The following is a 16,887-nucleotide window of genomic DNA, read 5'->3' on the forward strand; positions in this document are numbered from 1 at the left end:
TGTTGTTTCTGGCCACTGTACACTGCTCAAACTCAGCTGGACAGTCAGCATGTTGTTTCTGGCCACTGTACACTGCTCAAACTCAGCTTGATAGTCAGAATGTTGTTTCTGGCCACTGTACACTGCTCAAACTCAGCTGGACAGTCAGCATGTTGTTTCTGGCCACTGTACACTGCTCAACTCAGCTTGATAGTCAGAATGTTGTTTCTTGACACTACACTGCTCAAACTCAGCTGCACAGTCAGAATGTTGTTTCTCGCCTCGAAACACTGCTCAAACTCAGCTTGATAGTCAGAATGTTGTTTCTGGCCACTGTACACTGCTCAACTGAGCTGGATAGTCAGAATGTTGTTTCTGGCCACTATACACTGCTCAACTCAGCTGGATAGTCAGAATGTTGTTTCTTGACACTACACTGCTCAAACTCAGCTGGACAGTCAGCATGGTGTTTCTGGCCACTGTACACTGCTGAAACTCAGCTGGATAGTCAGCATGTTGTTTCTTGACACTACACTGCTCAAACTCAGCTGCACAGTCAGAATGTTGTTTCTCACCTCAAAACACTGCTCAAACTCAGCTGGACAGTCAGAATGTTGTTTCTGGCCACTGTACACCGCTCAAACTCAGCTGAACATGCAGCATGTTGTTTCTGGCCACTGTACACTGCTCAAACTCAGCTGGATAGTCAGAATGTTGTTTCTTGACACTACACTGCTCAAACTCAGCTGCACAGTCAGAATGTTGTTTCTCGCCTCAAAACACTGCTCAAACTCAGCTTGATAGTCAGAATGTTGTTTCTGGCCACTGTACACTGCTCAAACTCAGCTGGACAGTCAGCATGTTGTTTCTGGCCACTGTACACTGCTCAAACTCAGCTGAACATGCAGCATGTTGTTTCTGGCCACTTTACACTGCTCAAACTAAGCTGGATCGACAGTCAGAATGTTGTTTCTGGCCACTGTACACTGCTCAAACTCAGCTGGACAGTCAGAATGTTGTTTCTGGCTACTACCCAGGTAGCATGCCATCATCGGCCCTGCATCGGCCCAACGTCGGCTACACCATCGGCCCAACGTTGGCAAACTGCATCGGGCCGATGAAGTTTTGCTCATCGGATCGACGTCGGCCCAACGCCGGCAAACGTCATCGGCCCTGCATCGGCACTGCACCGGCCCAGCATCGGCCCAGCGTCGGCAAACATCGTCGGGCCGATGAAGTTTTGCTCATCGGATCGACATCGGCCCAACGCCGGCAAACATCACCGGCCCTGCATCGGCAATGCACCGGCCCAGCATTGGCCCAGCGTCGGCAAACAATGTCGGGCCGATGAAGTTTTGCTCATCGGATCGACATCGGCCCAACGTCGTAAATAGTTATCTGGCCAGCCTCCGGCAACTGTTATGGAATCAGCATCGGATGGACATCGGCCCAACGTCAACAATAATTATCAGCGCAGCATCTGCCATTGTCTTAAATAGGCTGATGTCATCAGAAGTCATAACTGACAACATCTCATCTTAATATTTCATGTAAATGATGCCACAATAGAACTTTTCCAAGTGTAGTGTTAGGGTACATAAAACTAAACATTTCTAAAAGCTGCAGCTAGCCATGATGTTAAAGTAACAAAGATAAAAGGTAAAACTAAAAAATACTGAATTTTTAAAAAGATAATAATTTTTTATCATAGTTAATACTTTGAAAACCAAATGTAAGTAATATAAATACTTCTAGCTGTACAATACAATCGAAATGCTTACACTAGTTACAGTACTATTTTTTATGTACCCTAATACATGTGTAGTTAATACTTATAAAAAACACAAACAGCAAAATAGAATAATAAACTTTATTATTAATTAATTATTATTTACAAGAAAACAGTGTTACTACCTGCAACAAAAACACAGTCTAAACATATACCCCTCATATTGGCCTGCAAAATTTCATTTATGTGGCTTCAAATTCGTTTGCAAGACAAAGCCCCCCCCCCCCCCCCCCCCCTATATTTCATCAAGTTAAAACAGCATGAAGCAAAGGCCATAACTCCATACAAAATAAGTTCTTATAACCATCTTCTGGAGTTTGTACCTTAGGTAAGCACGGAAAGTTTCATTTATTAACTTCAGTAGTGTCCAAGAGAACCTGGCAGAATATGTACCAAGTTCAAAAACAAGGGTCATAACCCTGTGAAAAATATGTTGTCAACACCAACATTTTGGATTTCTTTGTTCCGCTGCAATTCAGCACTTTTGTTTGCAGATTCTCTATCTACATCTCTGTTTTTCAGTACGCGTTTTCCTTATGCCATTTCTAAGCCTTGCTCCTGGAACTCGAAGCCATTCTTTTACACAGGTCACCATGTACTTGTCAGTGGCTTGTAAGAGCCCAGCTGCAGGCTTCCTCCTCAGCTTCTGTTTACAAATGATAGCAAAAAATGTCAGTGTGCATATTATAAGTCATTGCATGCACTCTCACTATTACAAGAAATGGACTTCACAAGTGTGTTAACATAATGGAATAATAGAATAAGTAATACCCTGTTCACATGCACCACCTTACATATGTGTGTATATTTTATTTTAAGTCTTGACACCTGTTAATAAATACAGGGTTCACTCAAGGAATTTTCTGCCATGGGCCCTTTATGTGACAATTTCATATATTCCCTAGGTACACCCGCACTTGCCCATACAGCACAATGTTAAAATGCCCCATTGTATTTGAAAATGTGGGCCTTTTTCCAAATTTAGGGGCTAAAAGCAGAAGGCCCCACCCTAGAATTATCGGAATCCCAGTAAGTAAATTGATGAGTTAATAATATGTGTAAATAAGTAAATTGAATTATGTGTAATTATATACGCAAATAACATAACAACTCCCAATATTGTATGGTAGGTCCCTAATCTGTTTCTTATGTCAATTAAAAAAGATTTTATAACTGACATATCACCCTATTAATTTAGCCCAATAAAAATCCCCAATAACCACATAACACCCCTCCTCCAATCTTGCTGGAGAACAGTTTTAGGTGTGCAATCTCTCTTGTATGTCCATCAAAAGTAAGTCAGCATGAAATTTCATTAGGAAGATTACCATAGTAAGTGTCAGGGGCCCTTAATAGGGCAAACATGATATTAAATATATGCTTATAAATATTTCAAGCAGAAACATGTATCAGTTGGTTTGGTTTGTTGTTTAACGCCTCACTCAGCAATATTCCAGCTATATGACGGCGGTCTGTAAATGATCAAGTCTGGACAAGACAATCAAGTGATTAACATCATGAGCATCAATCCATGCAATTGGGATCGATGACATGCATCAACCAAGTCAGAGAGCCTCACCTCCAGATCCCATTAGTCGCCTCATACGACAAGCATTGTTGCCTTTTACGGCAAACATGGGTTGCTGAAGATATCTTCTACCCCGGATCTTCTATATGAATCAAAATTGGAGTAAATTTCCCATACTTGATAGTTGATACATCTAAAGAAATTTAATTCACACACCAGTTCTCTCTCAGTTGCTCGATTTTGGAAAAGCTGCTAAGAGTTCATTCAGCTCATCCATGTTTACCAATAGGAAATGGCTAAACATCTGATTTTCTTAAATAGAAATATAAGAATATTATATGTCAAGTTTGTGTAGCAGCAGTGAGCACTTAGCTATTATGGTGATGATGTCAAGAGGTTGAGGGGAATATTGCTCAAAACATAAAAGTAACATTTAAATAAAGCTTTGGCCATACACAGATATCAGGTCCTTTCCTTAAGTCATACATCTTATCTCATATATTTGCACTTGTACATACAGGCCTTATCTGGAGCCATGTAGCAGAAATAATTTCCCAGGGAAAGTAGTTTCACGTTAATAGCCATAGCCACATCCATTGAAAAGCAGTGAGAAAATCCCCATATTGACATAATATTGAACAGATCCTGTGAAGTCTGGTTACCACAAAACAGATTTCATTTATTATATGATGCCAAAATATATGTAGATTACATCATGGTAAACCAAAACTGCAAATAAACGTTTATCATTAACAGATCAGATACAAAGGTATATACATATTACAAACACTTGTATGCAAAAAATAGCAGGAAAGTATTGGGGACAAGTAATTTTAATTTTTAATTTAATTTAAATTTAATTTTTTTAGTCAGAATAAATCAAATTTGAAACAAGGCTGTGGGTGTTTTTCTACAATGGATAATGTCCTGAAAAATCTGTACTGAAGTATCTTCATCAAAGTTTTACCATAAATTTGAATTTTGATTAAATAAATGACATTCTAAATTGTCTTGGATTATATATTTAGCATCATACCTTTGAAATAGTACATTTAAAAAAAATTAATTCCGTATTTCATCAAAAATGTACATCATAAATTACTTAACTAGATAAGACTACCATACCCCCCCAAAAAAACAAAACAAAACAAAACAAAACAAAAAAACAACAACACACACACACACACACCCTCTAAAAATCCATTCTGAAATAGCCATATCTCAAAACCTCAATCGATCGATACAGATACCATACATCGGTATAAGATTTCTGATCGATTATAGGCATATGTCTATGTAAGGTATCCAGCAGATCTTGATAAAATTGCCCACACCTGTAATGCGCAGTGATCCGTTTACTAAAAGAGCTGTCCTTTCATTTCGCCCATTATCCAGAAAAAGTTCAAAATTCGCAAGTAACTATGACATTAAAAAACATATTTTTATTTTTTTTATTTCAACCTTTTGGTGATCGAAAACCAAACTCGGCAGTGAAGCTCCGTTCATCGATCAGTAGGAAACATTAGCTGGATCGCATGACATGCACACGCAATGCTGAAAGTTTCCGAAAGCCTCGTTATGAATTTCATGTTCACTGCTTTTTGCGCTGACAGCAATCACAAAATTGACTTGTAAATTCGAGTTTGTAATTAATTTCCTAACCTCATCCATCCCCACACTTAACAAATACGCCTGTGACAATGACAAATAAAGCAATGTTCATTCAAAAATACTAATGTAAGTAAAAGTTTGGCTATTTATTTGCTTGCCGCTGTAATACTCTCTCACCCCGAGATTGCGACTCGTTGGTTGAACATCGCTGAATCTACATGGAAATAAAACATATCTTGTCATGTTTTGTATTTGCCCTTGTCCCCGCGTTTTGCTAGAAATATGTATATGGTGTTTAAAAAATATAAATAGAGAATTTAGTGAGGATGCAGTGTCACGACATATTCTACGGATTTTGACACTGACGTAGAATTGACAGGAGTGTGTTTCTCGAACCTCCAAAACACATAGGCCTAGATTTCTCTACTCATGTTGACACTTATGAATGTACACTGTTTCTCGTTTCAATTGTAAGGTTTGAAAATGAAATAAACACCTCGTAAATACAGTAATGAAGTAAACACTTACCGCAAAATAGATTTTCCCTCAGCCCTCCGCGCATCACGTCTGCTTGAAAAGACGCGCGTGAGTAACAGCACCCTCTATAACAAGAGTAGCTTCCCTTGGAAACATGTTGTGAAAACGTTGGACCAACGTAACATAACCGCTCGCGATATTCCAAACTTTTGCCAATATCATGTAATTTGCTGAATGAATTGTAAGATGTGACGAATCCCGTCTGTATCTTCTCAGCTGGACAGTCAGCATGTTGTTTCTGGCCACTGTACACTACTCAAACTCAGCTGAACATGCAGCATGTTGTTTCTGGCCACTGTACACTGCTCAAACTCAGCTGGATCGACAGTCAGAATGTTGTTTCTGGCCACTGTACACTGCTCAAACTCAGCTGGACAGTCAGAATGTTGTTTCTGGCTACTATACACTGCTCAAACTCAGCTGGATAGTCAGAATGTTGTTTCTGGCCACTATACACTGCTCAAACTCAGCTGGACAGTCAGAATGTTGTTTACAGACACTTTTCACTGCTGAAATTCAGCTGCACATACAGTCATTTCTCAAGCTATCCATTCAAACATTTCTCCATGTCAGTCGTCATGTTTATGCAGGTTCCGACACAGCCACTAATAACCACTTGTTTGAAGCAGTGCTAAGTTGTAAGTACAAAAGTGCAGTCCTCCCAGAATGTAGCAGGCATGCCATGACCAACTGTTCCAATATTACTGTGGGGAGTTTGATTAACTTAATTTGTGTCTACCCCTGTTATGGGGATGAACAACATAGCATAATCTCAGTTAAATATCAAAGAGTTCCCAACTGTAGAAGTTGCATGTTTAGTCCCTGGACAAAATGAGCAGTGATGACACTCCTGGACATGAACCAGACCAGTCAGGCGGCCCACACTACCGGATTGTCGACAGAGGGATAAATACAACTGTGCAAATTGGAGACGACAACCTCCTCGTCAGAATGGAGTTACCAGCCGATCTGCCAGGTAATAATACTTCATTTGATTGGGCCTGCTTTCCCTGCTGTGTTTTTATTGCTGTGTTTGAAAAGTAGATACTATACATTGTATTTCATTTGAAAGAGAATGCTTTAGCCATGTTCGCAATTTAAAATATTCCAAGTTTCAAATCAGAGTTTTAAGCGTTTAATTTGAAAATACACTATGTCCTATTAAGCATGCCTAAACCAATACAAATTCTCAATTAAGATTGAGAGAGAGAATGAGAGAGATGTGGTATTGGTTTAGTCTAATATGTTTTGTAGGTTAAATAGTTGCATGACAATAATCTTCATTCCATATCTGTTCACTTACATATATGGAAACAATACTTTTCAAAATACTACTTAAATCACTTCAATAAGTGGCAATGATGTCATAATACTACATAAATCTCTTCAATGAGTGGCAATGATGTCATCATACTGCTTAGATCTCTTCAATGAGTGGCAATGATGTCATCATACCACTTAAATCTCTTCAATAAGTGGCAATGATGTCATCATACTACTTAAATCTCTTCAATAAGTGGCAATGATGTCATCATACTACTTAAATCTCTTCAATGAGTGGCAATGATGTCATCATACTATTTAAATCACTTCAATGAGTGGCAATGATATCATCATACTACTTAAATCTCTTCAATAAGTGGCAATGATGTCATCATACTACTTAAACCTCTTCAATGAGTGGCAATGATATCCTCATTCTACTTAAATCACTTCAATAAGTGGCAATGATATCATCATACTACTTAAATCTCTTCAATGAGTGGCAATGATATCATCATACCACTTCAATGAGTGGCATTGATATCGTCATACTCCTTAAATCACTTCAATAAGTGGCAATGATGTCATCATACAACTTTGATCACTTCAATAAGTGGCAATAATGTCATCATACTACTTAAAGCACTTCAATAAGTGTCAATAATGTCATCATACTACTTAAAGCAATTCAAAAAGTGGCAATGATGTCATCATACCACTTAAATCACTTCAATGAGTGCCAGTGATATTGTCATACTACTTCAATGAGTAGCAATGATGTCATCATACTACTTAAATCACTTCAATAAATGGTTATGATATCATCATACTATTTAAATCACTTCAATAAGTGGCAATGATATTGTCATACTACTTCAATGAGTGGCAATAATGTCATCTGACTACTTAAAGCACTTTAATGAGTGTTAGTGATATTGTCTTACACTTTAAATCACTTCAATGAGTGGCTATAATGTCATCATTCTATTTAAATCACTTCAATGATTGACAGTGATATTGTCATACTACTTAAATCACTTCAATCAGTGGCAATGATGTCATCATACTACTTCAATCACTTCAATGAGTGGCAGTGATATTGTCATACTACTAAAAACACTTCAATAAATGGCAATGATGTCATCATACTACTTCAATCACTTCAATGAGTGGCAGTGATATTGTCATACTACTAAAAACACTTCAATAAGTGGCAATGATGTCATCATACCACTTAAATCACTTTAATGAGTGGCAGGGATATTGTCATACTACTTCAGTGAGCAACAATAATGTCATCATACCACTTAAATCACTTCAATAAGTGGCAATGATGTCATCATACTACTTAAATCACTTCAATTAGTGTCAATAATGTCATCATACTACTTAAATCACTTCAGTGAGTGGCAATGATGTCATCATACCACTTAATTACTTCAATAAGTGGCAATGATGTCATCATACTATTTAAATCACTTCAATAAGTGGCAGTGATGTCATCATACTACTTAAATCACTTCAATAAGTGGCAATGATGTCATCATACTACTTAAATCTCTTCAATGAGTGGCAATGATATCATCATTCTACTTAAATCACTTAAATAAGTGGCAATGATGTCATCATACTACTTAAATCTCTTTAATAAGTGGCAATGATATCGTCATACCACTTCAATGAGTGGCAGTGATATCGCCATACTACTTAAAACACTTCAAAGAGTGGCAATAATGTCATAATACTACTTAAAATCTCTTCAATAAGTGGCAGTTATGTCATCATACCACTTAAATCACTTCAATAAGTGGCAATGATGTAATCATACTATTTAAATCACTTCAATAAGTGGCAATGATGTCATCATACTACTTAAATCTCTTCAATAAGTGGCAATGATGTCATCATACTATTTAAATCACTTAAATTAGTGGCAATGATATCATCATACTACTTACATCACTTCAATAAGTGGCAATGATGTCATCATACTACTTAAATCTCTTCAATGAGTGGCAATGATATCCTCATTTACTTAAATCACTTCAATAAGTGTCAATGATGTCATCATACTACTTAAATCACTTCAATAAGTGGCAATGATGTCATCATACTATTTAAATCACTTCAATAAGTGGCAATGATGTCATCATACTACTTAAATCACTTCAATAAGTGGCAATGATGTCATCATACCACTTAAATCTCTTCAATAAGTGGCAATGATGTCATCATACTATTTAAATCTCTTCATTGAGTGGCAATGATATCCTCATTCTACTTAAATCACTTCAATAAGTGGCAATGATGTCATCATACTACTTAAATCACTTCAATAAGTGGCAATGATGTCATCATACCACTTAAATCACTTCAATAAGTGGCAATGATGTCATCATACTATTTAAATCTCTTCAATGAGTGGCAATGATATCCTCATTTTACTTAAATCACTTCAATAAGTGGCAATGATGTCATCATACTACTTAAATCACTTCAATAAGTGGCAATGATGTCATCATACTACTTAAATCACTTCAATAAGTGGCAATGATGTCATCATACTATTTAAATCTCTTCAATGAGTGGCAATGATATCCTCATTCTACTTAAATCACTTCAATAAGTGGCAATGATGTCATCATACTACTTAAATCACTTCAATAAGTGGCAATGATGTCATCATACTACTTAAATCACTTCAATAAGTGGCAATGATGTCATCATACTACTTAAATCTCTTTAATAAGTGGCAATGATATCGTCATACCACTTCAATGAGTGGCAGTGATATCGTCATACTACTTAAAACTCTTTAAAGAGTGGCAATAATGTCATCATACCACCTAACGCACTTCAATAAGTGGCAAAGATGTCATCATACTACTTAAATCACTTCAATAAGTGGCAATGATATCATCATACCACTTCAATGAGTGGCAGTGATATCGTCATAGCCTGCAACCTCGGGGTATCGCGGTACTTGTCATGTACGTTTAACGGAACAAAATGCACTCACTAACCTTTATGTTTATTCGTGTTCTCTGTAACGGATATCATTCATGTTATCAAACAATGCATATTTTACTGATAAAAGTTCATTATTTACATTAGTAGCTCCGAGTAAAACCCGGGCCTCTCGCTCTGTTTGACAAGGGAGAAAACTCCATCGTATCGCGGTACAGAGAAAAGTTGTGTATGGAGGTCCGAATTGGACAAAAAGAGGACATAATTCTACCAACCACTTGGTATGATCATGCCAGACATCAGTGATTTGTCCAGACAAGTGTAAAGACAGCACAAGTAAAATTCTAAATGTGTTATCAGCAATAGGTATTCAATGCATATTTACCGAAAAGTAAGAGAAAAATATTTTTATAAGTCAACATCAAAATATCAGAAATGATATTTTAAGATTGTTTAAAAAGAATTGGATGACAATAATTTGTCACAAAATGTTAAAATGTTAAAAGTCAACAATAAATATATAAAAAGCACTCCTAGTATGCCCAAAGTATGTATTTATCTTTTGGTTACTAGTGAAGAACATATTTCTAAATTTGGCATTATGGCCCTTATGATCTCCCAATAGTTTCTGGGCACAGAGCGGGAAAAATTGTGCGGACTACGTAACTTCCGTTACCTCATTAGTCGCCATGAATATGCAGATGATCTAGTTCAGGTCGATAGAGAAAGTTTACTTGGGGAACTGCGGGTTATATCATTGGCCATTGATAGATGGGGGTAAGGCAATATTATAACAGATGCCAGAAATATGTATCAACGGATTAATAACTCCTTACTTACAGCAGACGGAACATTCTGAGGAAATTGAAATTGTTTACGAAGTCAGCAGTTCCTGGTTACCGATTTGCATTAATAGACAACCGCTAAGAGGCGTGTCCCGCGTGAAACACCGGAAATCACAAATGCCGCGATACGATGAATGCCGCGGTACCATGGGGTCCGAGTATACTACTTAAATCACTTCAAAGAGTGGCAATAATGTCATCATACCACCTAAAGCACTTCAATATGGGCAATGATATCATCATACTACTTAAATCACTTCAATGAGTGGCAGTGATGTCTTCATACTACTTAAATCTCTTCGATAAGTGGCAATGATATCATCATACCACTTCAATGAGTGGCATTGATATCGTCATACTCCTTAAATCACTTCAATAAGTGGCAATGATGTCATCATACAACTTTGATCACTTCAATAAGTGGCAATAATGTCATCATACTACTTAAAGCACTTCAATAAGTGTCAATAATGTCAACATACTACTTAAAGCAATTCAAAAAGTGGCAATGATGTCATCATACCACTTAAATCACTTCAATGAGTGCCAGTGATATTGTCATACTACTTCAATGAGTAGCAATGATGTCATCATACTACTTAAATCACTTCAATAAATGGTTATGATATCATCATACTATTTAAATCACTTGAATAAGTGGCAATGATATTGTCATACTACTTCAATGAGTGGCAATAATGTCATCTGACTACTTAAAGCACTTTAATGAGTGTTAGTGATATTGTCTTACACTTTAAATCACTTCAATGAGTGGCTATAATGTCATCATTCTATTTAAATCACTTCAATGATTGACAGTGATATTGTCATACTACTTAAATCACTTCAATAAGTGGCAATGATGTCATCATACTACTTCAATCACTTCAATGAGTGGCAGTGATATTGTCATACTACTTAAAACACTTCAATAAGTGGCAATGATGTCATCATACCACTTAAATCACTTTAATGAGTGGCAGGGATATTGTCAAAATACTTCAGTGAGCAACAATAATGTCATCATACCACTTAAATCACTTCAATAAAGTGGCAATGATGTCATCATACTACTTAAATCACTTCAATTAGTGTCAATAATGTCATCATACTACTTAAATCACTTCAGTGAGTGGCAATGATGTCATCATACCACTTAATTACTTCAATAAGTGGCAATGATGTCATCATACTATTTAAATCACTTCAATAAGTGGCAGTGATGTCATCATACTACTTAAATCACTTCAATAAGTGGCAATGATGTCATCATACTACTTAAATCTCTTCAATGAGTGGCAATGATATCCTCATTCTACTTAAATCACTTAAATAAGTGGCAATGATGTCATCATACTACTTAAATCTCTTTAATAAGTGGCAATGATATCGTCATACCACTTCAATGAGTGGCAGTGATATCGCCATACTACTTAAAACACTTCAAAGAGTGGCAATAATGTCATAATACTACTTAAATCTCTTCAATAAGTGGCAGTGATGTCATCATACTACTTAAATCACTTCAATAAGTGGCAATGATGTCATCATACCACTTAAATCACTTCAATAAGTGGCAATGATGTAATCATACTATTTAAATCACTTCAATAAGTGGCAATGATGTCATCATACTACTTAAATCTCTTCAATAAGAGGCAATGATCATACCACTTCAATGAGTGGCAGTGATATCGTCATAGCCTGCAACCTCGGGGTATCGCGGTACTTGTCATGTACGTTTAACGGAACAAAATGCACTCACTAACCTTTATGTTTATTCGTGTTCTCTGTAACGGATATCATTCATGTTATCAAACAATGCATATTTTACTGATAAAAGTTCATTATTTACATTAGTAGCTCCGAGTAAAACCCGGGCCTCTCGCTCTGTTTGACAAGGGAGAGAACTCCATCGTATCGCGGTACAGAGAAAAGTTGTGTATGGAGGTCCGAATTGGACAAAAAGAGGACATAATTCTACCAACCACTTGGTATGATCATGCCAGACATCAGTGATTTGTCCAGACAAGTGTAAAGACAGCACAAGTAAAATTCTAAATGTGTTATCAGCAATAGGTATTCAATGCATATTTACCGAAAAGTAAGAGAAAAATATTTTTATAAGTCAACATCAAAATATCAGAAATGATATTTTAAGATTGTTTAAAAAAAATTGGATGACAATAATTTGTCACAAAATGTTAAAATGTTAAAAGTCAACAAGTCAATAAATGGTAATGATATCATCATACTACTTAATTGACTTCAATGATTGCCAATGATGTCATCATTCTACTTAAATCACTTCAATGAGCGCCAGTGATATTGTCATACTACTTCAATGAGTAGCAATGATGTCATCATACTACTTAAAGCCCTTCAAATAGTGGCAATGATGTCATCATACTATTTAAATCATTTCAATGAGTGGCAGTGATATTGTCATACTACTTCATTGAGTGGCAATAATGTCATCATTCTATTTAAATCACTTGAATGAGTGACAGTGATATTGTCATACTACTTCATTCACTTCAATGAGTTGCAATAATATCATCATACTACCTAAATCACTTCAATGAGTGGAAGTGATATTGTCATACTACTTTAAACACTTCAATAAGTGGCAATGATGTCATCATACTACTTAAATCACTTCAATGAGTGGCAGGGATATTGTCATCCTACTTCAGTTAGTGGCAATAATGTCATCATACCACTTAAATCACTTCAATAAGTGGCAATAATGTCATCATACTACTTAAATCACTTCAATGAGTGGCAATAATGTCATCATACTACTTAAATCATTTCAATGAGTGGCAGTGATATTGTCATACTACTTCATTGAGTGGCAATAATGTCATCATTCTATTTAAATCACTTGAATGAGTGACAGTGATATTGTCATACTACTTCAATCACTTCAATGAGTTGCAATAATATCATCATACTACCTAAATCACTTCAATGAGTGGCAGGGATATTGTCATACTACTTCAGTTAGTGGCAATAATGTCATCATACCACTTAAATCACTTCAATAAGTGGCAATAATGTCATCATACTACTTAAATCACTTCAATGAGTGGCAATAATGTCATCATACTACTTAAATCACTTCAATAAGTGGCAATGATATCATCATACTACTTAAATCACTTCAATGAGTGGCAATGATGTCATCATTCTACTTAAATCACTTCAATGAGTGCCAGTGATATTGTCATACTACTTCAATGAGTGGCAATAATGTCATCATACTTCTTAAATCACTTCAATAAATGGTAATGATATCATCATTCTACTGAAAGCACTTCAATAAGTAGCAATGATGTCATCATACTACTTAAATCACTTCAATTAGTGGCAGTGATATTGTCATACTACTTCAATGAGTACCAATAATGTCATCATACCACTTAAATGCTTTGCGGCCGTTTTGAGATCTTAGGCATAAGCATTTTCTCCTGTTTGAATTCTTCACTGCAATTTGTGTTGCTGCTGACAGATGAGAAGTGCTTAGCTAGAATGTTGGCCTTTTCTTTGACTGTATGGGCGTTGGCTAACTTGGGAATTTTTGTGGGTTTACGCTTACCCCTGATTGCGTGTATTTTGCTCCAGACTGTTTTAGCATTTGTTTTCTCATTAAGGGATTTGCAGAAGGTCTGCCATGACTCTTTTTTCCTCCCTCTCTCTGGACCAAGGCTTATATAGCCAAGGTCACCTGACATTTCGTAAGTAATAAATATAAATGTAAACAGTAAATCATCAGTGACATACTTGCACATCTCGTTCAGGATGGCAGATGGTAGATGTACACAAAAATGGGGATTAACAAATAGGATTAGACTCTTATAAATAAGAGCAATTAAGTGTTTCAAGGCATATAGATGTCATGGCTCCAGGGTAATGAGCCTTTGCAATTAAATGTTCTTTAGACAGACAATGGGTGTTGTAAATCAGTCGCCATGACAAAACTGTGTGAGAGATTTTGCTGGTAAAGAAGGGATGAGTTTGTTGGTAGCCCCTGTTATACTTCTCCCCGCCTCCCTACTACTCACGCTGGGTATCCACTGAAAGGAGCACTAAATGTATGAGAAGTGATCACCCATGTCTCATCGAGGAATACAGGTTGAGAACCTTCCACCTTCATTTCTGAATTTTTATACAGGCTGTTCCTTAAATGTACATGTATACAGGACTTTTAAACATTATTGAGGGGTGTGGGGAAGGGATTCAGGCAGAATCTCATGCAAAATGTTACTAACCAATAACTGCCCAGATGTCCAGCATTGGGTTTGGATGTGTTAATCTTCTTTTATGTAAAAAAGATATATAAAAAAAGTTCTATGCGATGAATAAACAAAAGTACCCAAAGACATGAGTCTTTGGTAAACATTATTCTACTGTCCATTTATCAGTTTCATGTTATTTAAAATTAATTTTTCTTTTTATTGTTTATGTTTAAGCATAATTATTTGTTATGTACCATGTCAAAAACCAGAAGCAATTTATTACATTGTTGTTTTCTTCGTAGAAGCTTTATGGACAACAAACTGTTGCCAAGATTGACGGACAGTGAACTGTTGAAACTTGGAGGCTAGCCAAGCTTGACAGAAAATGAACTGCTGAAACATGGAGGCTAGCCAAGCTTGACAACACGAACTGTCGAACACATGTTGGTGTGACGTGAACCTTTACAAGTACCAAGCTATCAAAAAGTTTAATTACCTATACCCCTATAATCATGATGTTCAGGTCAACACTGCCCTGATGCTGTGCTTGACACAAAACAAATCACTTGTCATAACAGTCTCATTCACGACAAGCTTGGCATTGAAGGAACCCCACATGCAGTGTGAAAAATGGCTTCTGTTGTCTTTGATATAAGGATGGGAACACTATTTTCTTGTTCCAGTATGATACTGTCTTCCTATTCAGGGTTACAGGTTAGGGTGAAGTTTGCTGTCTTGGATACCATGTGCAGTCAATTGTTTCGCTTCTGGTAGTCTTGGCTGGAGTGTGCTCTTCACCACCCATATAAGAGCATCTATCTATTTCTGATTTCTTCCAGCCATTTTGCCAGAAAGTACAAGAAATTTTTGTGCTTAACTTTGTAGAAAGCTTCTGTCATTGTCAATTTTCTACTGTTATGAATTGACATTTTTTATAAACTTTAGCACCCTTCATGTGTCACTTTACAGTTATGTATACTCTCTGCAGCCATTCAACATTATATTGCATTAAATATGTGCTCACAATTATAGAAATGGTGGGGAAATTCAAATTTCAGAAATGGAGGGGCTGAACCCCACCCCCACCCTGGGGACTGAGGGGCGGGGCTAAAAATGTAATTTGGCAATATTGCTTTAAACGACTTTTTCTCTGCAACTAAGAGATGGACATCAACCATATTTGGTTGGAAGTATTCTCAGGTGATGGGCATTCACAATTGTACAAATGGAGGGGCTGAGGGGTGGGGCCAAAAAGAGTTTATAACTTGGACACAGTTAAGATCCCCACCGTATAACCATATGTACAATTGCTGAGTATAATGAGAGGAATGCACATATGCTACCAAGGACTGGCCCTTCTGTTCATCAGTCCAGCACTCCCAAAGGAGTTGGAGCCTTGATATTATCCCCACCCTAAAATACTTACATTTCATACATTTGTTTGTTATGAAGAGAATAATACATTTATGCCAATAGGAATTGCCCTGGGATCCAGCCTTGACTCTGGAAACCTAGATCCTGGATCATAACATGGAAACGGTTCAGATCTTTATGCTACATTTGTAACTAGAGAAATACACGTTCATGCTGTCAAATTTGCCATCCACCTATATTAAATGCTGACAGAGTCGAAATTACGAAATATTTGCAGTATTATATACATGTACAATGCAAATGTATATTTTGTCATGATTGTGTAAATAGCCAGGTGAGCGATACAGGCCCTAAGGGCCTCTTGTTTTGTTCTTCACTGAACTAAAGGCAATGAACCAACAGTGTGGTATAATTAGCTAAACTTCATTTCTGAATTGCACCAGATTGGGGCTATATGTTACCCTGAAGACTCTTGTTTCTTCTTTTGATGACGTCATATTATCGTCAAATCTTTAGAATTTACATTTTAGTCTTCAGTATTTATGCAGAAAATATTTGAATGTCAGTGCTGGCAGCAACTTTTAAGTGGCTGTTGTTTTTGACATTTTTAATTGTTGTCATCATGTCCAGGGGAGCTACAGTGCCATGCCACTATGTTTTTAAGTCAAAGATCTGTGACTCCACTTTCATACCGTCATTTAATAAATTGTGGAATTTATTACCCACTCAACAAGGGGATGTGGAAACCTGTTC

General features: G+C 36.6%; 1 protein-coding gene across 5 annotated transcripts in view; it reads left to right on the plus strand.

Annotated features, from left to right (window-relative positions):
- LOC124131415 overlaps window positions 1-16,887 on the plus strand; it is a 106,023-nt gene that overhangs the window by 40,902 nt on the left and 48,234 nt on the right. For 2 of the 5 annotated variants that reach the window (XM_046494689.2, XM_046494690.2), the window contains exon 2: window positions 6,264-6,420. The exons of 2 other annotated variants lie outside the window; for them this stretch is intronic. In XM_046494689.2, the coding sequence (XP_046350645.2) occupies window positions 6,276-6,420 (145 nt within the window). In that variant the 5' untranslated portion in view covers window positions 6,264-6,275. Of the gene's footprint in view, window positions 1-3,330; window positions 6,421-16,887 lie in introns of those variants that run through there. One more of the 5 variants, XM_048397040.1, reaches the window with a different exon arrangement.

This window comes from Haliotis rufescens, unplaced genomic scaffold (assembly GCF_023055435.1).
Source record: "Haliotis rufescens isolate VD_foot unplaced genomic scaffold, xgHalRufe1.0.p SCAF_1, whole genome shotgun sequence".
Taxonomy (NCBI): domain Eukaryota; kingdom Metazoa; phylum Mollusca; class Gastropoda; order Lepetellida; family Haliotidae; genus Haliotis; species Haliotis rufescens.